Source organism: Bison bison, unplaced genomic scaffold (assembly GCF_000754665.1).
Source record: "Bison bison bison isolate TAMUID 2011002044 unplaced genomic scaffold, Bison_UMD1.0 scf7180017864180, whole genome shotgun sequence".
Classification (NCBI taxonomy): Eukaryota; Metazoa; Chordata; class Mammalia; order Artiodactyla; family Bovidae; genus Bison; species Bison bison.
This window is the reverse complement of record NW_011494752.1, coordinates 15,360,388-15,368,689: the sequence shown is the minus strand read 5'-3', so window position 1 is coordinate 15,368,689 and position 8,302 is coordinate 15,360,388. Positions and strand designations below refer to the sequence as shown.

At 56.1% G+C, this 8,302-nt stretch overlaps 1 protein-coding gene across 1 annotated transcript in view; it reads left to right on the top strand.

The window, feature by feature from the left end:
• The first annotated feature begins 295 nt into the window (after window positions 1–295).
• Window positions 296–8,302, top strand: part of ARHGEF15 (Rho guanine nucleotide exchange factor (GEF) 15) — a 13,341-nt gene continuing 5,334 nt past the window's right edge. The window contains exons 1-10 of the mRNA XM_010843038.1: window positions 296–393; window positions 2,475–3,142; window positions 3,513–3,845; window positions 4,069–4,123; window positions 5,163–5,221; window positions 5,325–5,536; window positions 5,642–5,802; window positions 5,966–6,118; window positions 6,247–6,376; window positions 8,261–8,302. Of these exons, the coding sequence (XP_010841340.1) occupies window positions 2,524–3,142; window positions 3,513–3,845; window positions 4,069–4,123; window positions 5,163–5,221; window positions 5,325–5,536; window positions 5,642–5,802; window positions 5,966–6,118; window positions 6,247–6,376; window positions 8,261–8,302 (1,764 nt within the window). The 5' untranslated portion in view covers window positions 296–393; window positions 2,475–2,523. The remainder of the gene's footprint in view (window positions 394–2,474; window positions 3,143–3,512; window positions 3,846–4,068; window positions 4,124–5,162; window positions 5,222–5,324; window positions 5,537–5,641; window positions 5,803–5,965; window positions 6,119–6,246; window positions 6,377–8,260) is intronic.

The window sequence follows — 8,302 nt, the reverse complement described above, 5'->3', positions numbered from 1 at the left end:
AGGGGTACTGACTCCCAGCCAATCAACAGCAAAACCTCCCAGTGGGACCTGGAGAGTCATGGGGCCGGGACCTTGAGAGACAGAGACTGAGAATGGGGAGCAGGCAGGGGGCCCAGCCAAGGGCATACCCACCTGGGGAATATCAAGACCTCCCCACTAAGTCCCACATCTGCATGTGCCACCTTCTTCCTCCTTTACACACACACACTCTCCCAACACAATGGCTGGGGGGGGCTGAGAACTGGCTTCCTTTGCAGAGATCTGAATCTGGGCCCACAGTTCCCGCCCCAGAAACACAGGAACAGACACGCTCAGAGACCCGGCCTCACATTCCTTGCTCCAAGGGGCAGGCAGGACAGGCTGAAAATAGAAACTGCTTCCAAAGAGATAAAGGTAAATTCAGGGAGCGCTACTGCAGAGTTAGGGAGGGGGCGACTGGGGTAGGGATGGGGTTCCGTGGTGTGAAATGATGGGCTGGCTCACACCAAGGAGACAGGCTGGATACTGAAGGGATGGGCTGTCTCGTAAGGTGTGGGAGAGACGGTCAGACACGCTGTCAGGAGACACACCACACCACACCACAGCGACCCCGGGGTGTCTGGAGCCCATGCTCTACCTCCAGCCCAGCCTGGGCCGTGGTCACCCCATCCTGACCCCACCCCTGTCCAGCCTGGGCCCCCACGAACCCCCTGTCCATGCAGCAATGTGGACCCAGGACAGAACATGCGCATACACAACAGTCCACTCTCCATGCCTGAGGTTCATCCTTTCCACAGACTCTGTTATCCTTGGAAACCTGGCATTCGGGGTCCCTCACATCTTCCAGAGCCCCAGTGTGCGCATGTGGAGTGTGCTGTGGTTGGGGGGGGGGGTCCGGTTGGGAGGAGGATCCGATTCCTGTTTCCTGCTCCTACTCACTCAGCCCCGGGAGGTGACCGAGGGTGGAGAGGACTTGAGGGTGAGTGCTTGGGCCGAGTACCTGGGTCCCTGAGAGAGGCCTGAGTGGGGGGTGGGGGAAGGAAGTAAGGGCTGATACCTGAGGGGGGCAGGGATCCCGGAGGGGGCAAGGCTGGGGAGGAGCTGGCCAGCTGGCGAGGCTACTGCCTGGGTCACCTAAGGAGCTTCCTGCCAGAACACAGAGGCCATTGAGCCGCGAGACTCACGGTCTACAGCCCCCAGCCCCCACCCCGCATCATTTCTCAGAAACCAATCTGGGGCTTAGAGGGACCTGACTCTCCTGCTGACTCCACAGGGAATGTGGGGGCGCAGGTCTTCCCGCTGTGACCCTTCAGCCTTCTCAGGCTTACAGGAGGAAGTGAGCCCATGCCCCAGCATCTTGCCCAAGTGGTCCTCACCTTCAGTCTGATCTTATCTCCTTCCTCACCACACTCTGGGCATCCTGGCAGGATCCAGGCTTCTACCCACTGGGGCCTCTCTCTGGGACCAGGTGGGGAGCAAGGAGGCAGACAGGGATGAGGATGGGGCAGGAGAGACCATGCCCGGGGCCTCCTGGTCTCCTGGGGTCAGAGGCTCCAGGAATCTTCATGGCAGGAAAAGGAGACTAAAAATAATCCGGAAAGGGAGAGTCCGGAGAGAGGAACTGGGAAATGGGGGGCGGAGGGCCCGCTGAAGCAGGGAAGCTGTGATGTGGCCCAGGCACACACAGCACATATGCGCCACAGAGAAAGCACAGAACACACGCCCAACACCCCCATCTCACCCCACACACTGTGTACCCCACTCTCCCACTTTGTACCACATATGATAGACACACTTTTTTTTTTTTCCCAAATATTTATTTGGGCCAGATCGAGCTCTTAAGTTGCGGCACACAAACTCTTAGCTGAGGCATGCAGGATCTAATTTCCTGATCAGGTATCGAACAGGGGCCCCCTGTACGGGGAGTGTGGAGTGTTAGACACCGGATGGTCAGGGAAGTCCCAACAGATACGCTCCTGAAACACAGCATCCAACACCCAGTTCATATATTAATAGCAGCAGCAGCAGCGCACACATGCCATGTCCATGCTTAAACCACACACACAAACGTTCACAACACACAGACACGGAACACAGTTCCTGAGATAGACACTTAGCTGCATGCCCTATTTCCCTTGCTGATCCAGTCCTCTCCCAACTTGGGTCTCTATCCAGGTGCCCACACTCTGGCCTCTGTCTCCTCTGGCCTGATTGTGACAGCAGAGGTCAAAAGATGGAGTGAGATGGAGGCTGGGGGGTGTGGGGGTGGGGTTTCAGAGTTCTCAGGAAATGGAATAAGGAGGATTGAGAGGTTATGAGAAAAGACAGTGGAAATGGGGAGGGAAGAGAGGAAGTGCCCCCACCTCTACTCCTGAGCCTAAAATCTCAGCTCATTTGCCGCAGACATTCTGCTCAAAGGTCTTGGTCTACTCACGCAGGAGCGTGGGGGGCGCAAAGGGCACTAAGGGTCTCTCTTTCTGCCCCCTCTTCCTCAGGGGATGACTCCAGCAGTGTACCCCACTCCTTGGAAGAGCTCAGAGGAAGATGTCAGCCCAGTCTCTTCCGGAAGCAACACCCCCCACCCAGAAGCCCCCTCGGATCATCCGCCCCCGCCCCCCTTCTCGCGCCAGGGCTACCCAGTCCCCAGGGCCCCACCACAACGGCTCCTCTCCACAAGAATCTCCCCTCACTGCCAATGAGGCACCAAGCCCCATGTGCACCACCATGTTCTGGGAGCCCCCAGCCCCATCCCTCAAGCCCCCCGCCCTTCTGCCCCCATCAGCTTCTAAAGCCAGCCTCGACTCCCAGACTTTTCCAGACTCTTTTCCAGACTCTTCCGACACCCCCAGCCCAGTGTCCCGGCGCTCCATCTCCCCAGAGACTACTCCCCGGTCTCCAGTACCCCCACCCAAACCCTCTGGGTCACCCCGCATGGCTCTGCCCCTGCTCCCCACGACCCAGGTCCCCGACCAGGATGGCTCTGCCTCGGCCCCAGGCACTGTGCGCAGACTGGCTGGCAAGTTCGAATGGGGGACTGAAGGCAGAGTCCAGGCTGCGGACACCCTGGAGCCAAGTCCCCCAGGGGGAGTGGATGTAAATGGGGAGAGAGAGACTCCCCAGGGCAACCTCACTGGGAGCGGGTCCCAGGAGAATGGCACTCCAGGTAAGCTGGGCTGGGCTCAATCCAGCTCCTCTTTTTCATTCTCAGGGCTTTACGATTTTTTTTGGAGGGGTGGAGTTACACCCTGGGGGTGTAACCAGGGATCGAACCCATGCCTCCAGCATTGGAAGTGCAGAGTCCTACCACTAAACTGCTAGGCAAGTTCCTTAGATTGGGTACTTTAAGAGGCTACTTTTTAAAAAATGGATTCCATACTTTGAAAATCTGGTTTTAATACTTCTGGAGCTTTGAAGAGAGCCTGAAGGTGAGAGATGCCTAGCACTGACCTCTAGTTCCTGCTGCTGCACAGGTTAAGGGGAGGGAGGAGGCCTGGGGAGGGGGGCTGTCCTAAGGAGGCCCCTGTCTCCCACAGGTGCTGGGCTGGCCTGCCCTCCCTGCTGCCCCTGTGTCTGCCACGTGGGCCGGCCTGGCCTGGAGCTCCGATGGGTGCCAGTGGGGGGCTATGAGGATGGCCCCAGGGTCCCTTGCCGGGCCTCCCCACTGCGGGCCTCCCGCTCCCGCCCCAGCCCTTCAAGCCTCAGCCACCCTCCAGTCGTCCTCACATCCTACCGCTCCACTGCTGAGCGCAAACTCCTGCCACCCCTCAAACCCCCTAAACCAACTCGGATCAGACAGGACATCACCATCTCTGGGGAGCCCCCACAGCCTGATCTCGATCCGCCCTCTGAAGATGGAATCCAAAGAGGTACAGGGCCCGAGGGATGGGCCTCAGGGCTGGGAAGAGACTGGGTGGAGGTGCAGCGTTCTAAACACCAACTCACTACAACCCCCGACAAGCCCTGGGCTTCTTGTTCCTCCACCAGCTGCTGCTCCGGAGCTGACAGTTGTAGTTTCTATAGTAACAGTCTTTGCTGGGCTGGGGTCAGGAGTCCTGGGCTGGTGATTCTTCACTCTGGGTTCTCTCTTAGGGGACAGTCCTGATGGTGCTCCTCAGAATGATTCTCCAGCCACCACGGAGGGCAGGTACTGAACACCTAGATACTCCTTCCTGAAAACAGACTAAACTTTGTGTGTGTGTGTGTGTGTGCGCGCTAAGTCACTTCAGTCGGGTCTGACTATTGCGACCCAGAAGCCTGCCAGGCTCCTCTGTCCATGGGAGTCTCCAGGCAAGAATACTGGAGTGGGTTGCCACGCTCTCCTCCAGGGGATCTTCCCAACTCAGGGATGGAACCCGAGTCTCTTTAAGTCTCCTGCACTGGCATGCAGTTCTTTACCACTAGTGCCACCTGGGAAGCCCAGACTAAACTTTGGGTCCACCTAAATCCCACCCCAAGCATCGAGTGAAGAAGAGCTGGACCTCTAGGGACAAGCAGCCCCAGTTTCTAACCCCAGCTTTGTCCCTTATCAGCTATGTGACCTCAAACATTCACTTAACCTTTCTGGGTCTCAGCCTCCTCACCTGTGAAATTGGGGTAAACATACCAAATACTTAATAAGTGGCTAGGGTCTGATACTGGTGAAGAGTCAGGCCCATACTAAGTCATTTTAGTTGCCCCACTTTGAGCCTCTATTGAAATTATTGTCCACAAATCCATGTGGCAACCAGGAACATTTCTCCTGTGTTACCTGGGCCCATCAGTTCTTTCACCACCATCATCAGAGTTAATCTGAGACCATCAATTTATTCAGCATTTACTGGAGTTTAGTCTCCTGGGTTTTCACTTTGGGTGAATGGGTGTGCGGTGGTGCTGATGACCAGAACAGAGTGGGGGGAGGTGTAACAGCTGGAGCTAAGTTGCACTGAGGCACATACAGGACATTCCAGACAGTGGTCCTTCCATGAAAGCCCTGGAGATGGAGGCTAGAAGTGTACAGTGTCCAGAGGTTGAGATAACAGGAATGGACGGGGCCCGCTTAGGGCCTCACATACCACAGGCACATAAAACAAGCTGGGGTTTGTCTAGGGTCCCTACATACAACCTGGACGTCGGTTGTGTACCCCTGCACAGTATCATGTGAATAGCTGTGTTTTGAGGAACTCCATCCCTTTCTCTTTCCACAGGGAGGAAGAGGAGCTGGAGGAGCTGAAGGAGCAGAACTGGGAGCTGCCCCTGCAGGATGGTGAGGGCTGCTGGACCCCGGGGTGCCTGCTGAGACCCAGCTAGCAGCGCGGACCGGCTAGGTGGGGCACGGGACTTCCCTGATGTGCCTGTCTGCTCTCCAGAACCGCTTTACCAGACCTACCGCGCAGCCGTGCTGTCAGAGGAGCTGTGGGGGGTCGGTGAGGATGGGGGTCCGGCTTCAGCAAACGCTGGGGAAGCTCCCACCTTCGCCCGTCCCCCGGGCCCTCGAAACACGCTGTGGCAAGAGCTTCCGGCTGTGCGAGCCAGCGGCCTCCTGGACACCCTGAGTGCCCAGGAGCGGCGGATGCAGGAGGTGGGCGTCCCTGGGCTCGGTGCGGGGCGCGGAGGGGAGGAGCCTGGGCCCCAGGCCTGAGCTGGGAGCTGGGCTTTCCATTCGCACCCTGCGCATCCTCCTTAGAGCCTGTTCGAGGTGGTGACGTCGGAGGCTTCGTACCTGCGCTCCCTGCGGCTGCTGACCGACACCTTCGTGCTGAGCCAGGCGCTCCGGGACACACTCACCCCCCGGGATCACCACACTCTCTTCTCCAACGTGCAGCGAGTCCAGGGAGTCAGTGAGCGGTCAGTGGGGTCCCCACCTTTCTGCTGGGCAAGCCTGGGGTAGGGGGAAAGCACGGCTTCTCAGCTCTGTCTCGGGGGCCTTCCCTCCAGAAGTCGGGGGGTGGGGCGGTGGGCACCCCAGGCTCTCTGCCCCGCCTCCAGTGCGTGTTCCCCACTCCCGCAGTTTTCTGGGGAAGTTACTGTCCCGGGTGCGCGCTTCCCCCCACATCCGTGACCTGTGCGACGTGGTGCACGCGCATGCCGTGGGGCCTTTCTCCGTGTACGTGGACTATGTGCGGAACCAGCAGTATCAGGAGGAGACCTACAGCCGCCTGATGTGAGTGTAGTAGTGGAAGGGTCACCCGTGCGGGAGGAAGCCGGGGTACAGGGGCAGGGTCCAGGCCGCGGCAGGTCGCGGGTGATTAGGGTTTCCAACCAGACGCCAGCCTGCTCCTGCCTCCGTAGGGACACGAACGTTCGCTTCTCCGCGGAGCTGCGGCGGCTGCAGAGCCTTCCCAAGTGCCAGCGCCTCCCGCTGCCCTCCTTCCTGCTCCTGCCCTTTCAGCGCATCACGCGGCTCCGCATGCTGCTGCAGGTACCGCGTCCTGGCCTGGGCCCTTTTTGGCCCCACCAGCCCTGATGGAGCCTCCTGCCCCGCCATCACCATTTCCCGCCCCACCAGGAACACAGCAAACCCCTAAGTTAGGACTCAAAATCGGGGGCCCTCCATCTAGGACACTCCCTACCCCCAAGTCCTATCTGGAGTTACCCAAACGTTTCAGGAAGTGGTCTGGTGCAGGAGAAGAGCCTCTGGCTAGAGACCTGAGTTCTGGTCTTAGCTCTGCTGCTAACTGGCTGAGCCACTCTGGGCATGCCCCCTCTTCTCTCTCCAGGTCTCAGGGTGAATGTGGTGAGTGGTTTTTGAGGTCTTCTCAGGCCATATCTTTGACTGTATGCCTTCCCAGTGGAGATGATATCATCTCCAAGAAGGCAGAAACTCCTCCTTTGAGGGGTAAAAACATGTTAAATATTCCACTGGTTGTGGTACTCGGAAAGGCCAGAGTACCTAAATAGATATACAGTGTATCAATGGTATTAAAATTTCATGGTGGGGGGTGGGGCAATGTCTAAATAGGCTCCTTAGAGGGGTGATACTGAAAAAAGTGGTGAGAAACACTCTTCTACTGTAGAGAAGAAAATTCTCCCTGAACCAATGTGGGGATCTCAGGGTGAAGAGCCCTCAGTTACGTTTCCAGTGTCTTAATGTCTTATTCAGCTTTATATAGGAGCTGCCCTGCTGGCTCAGTGGTAAGCAATCCCCTTGCCAATGCAGGAGACATGGGTTTAATCCCTGGGTCAGGAATATCCCCTGGAGGAGGAAATGGCAACCTACTCCAGTATTCTTGCTGGGATAATCCCATGGACAGAGGAGCCTGGTGGGCCACAGTCCATGGGTTGCAAAGAGTTGGACATGACTGAGCTCACACGCACCACCTTATATATCCCCAGTGTAGACAACAACAGCATAATTATGATCAGGAGGATGGCTCTAATCATAATAGCTAAGCAACTCTTGAGTGTCTTTTCTAGATGTTCAAGTGCTACACACCTGTTTAACCTTACTAATGACTGTGTGAGGCTAGGAACTATTGTCGATCCCACTTTATAGATAAGGAAACTGAGGCTCAAAGAGGTTAAATAACTTGCCACAGGTCATACAGATAATATTCAATAATTGATGGATACAAACTTCAAATCCAGGTACTCTTAATTCCATGCTATGTTGCTTCTACTAATTATTTTTTTGTCGCTTAGTCACGTCCAACTCTGGGACACAGGCCCGAATACTGGAGTGGGAAGCCTTTCCCTTCTTCAGGGGATCTTCCCAACCCAGGGATTGAACCCAGGTTTCCCATATTTCAGGCAGTTCTTTACCAACTGAGCTATCAGGAAGCCCTCTAATATAATAATAGTTGTGGTTAATAATTATTAAAATAATAGCAACCTTCTTTTCAGCATTTACTATGTCCCAAAGACTATGCTAAGTACTTTATATAGATTTCCTTATTGAATTCTCACAATGCTATTGATTTGGTCAGTAGAAATTATCCCCATTTTACAGATGGGGAAACTAAGAGAGGAGAGGTAATGTGAGTTGCTCAGGGTTATGCAGACAATGAATGGCGAGGCTAGTGCCCCAGGCCTGTGAACCCCAAAATGCCAAGCCAAGTGGGGTCCTCTGAGTTGCAACCCCTCTGAATCCCAGGGCTGCAGAGCAGGGGTCCAATTACCCTTCCTCTTTGTTCCCGACAGAGGATGAGATGGTTGGATGGCATCACCGACTCAATGGACATGGGTTTGGGTGGACTCCAGGAGTTGGTGATGGACAGGGAGGCCCGGCGTGCTGTGGTTCATGGGGTCGCAAAGAGTCGGACACGACTGAACTGAGCAACTGAACTGAACTGAACTTTGTCCCCAGAATATCCTGCGTCAGACAGAGGAGGGGTCCAGCCGCCAGGAT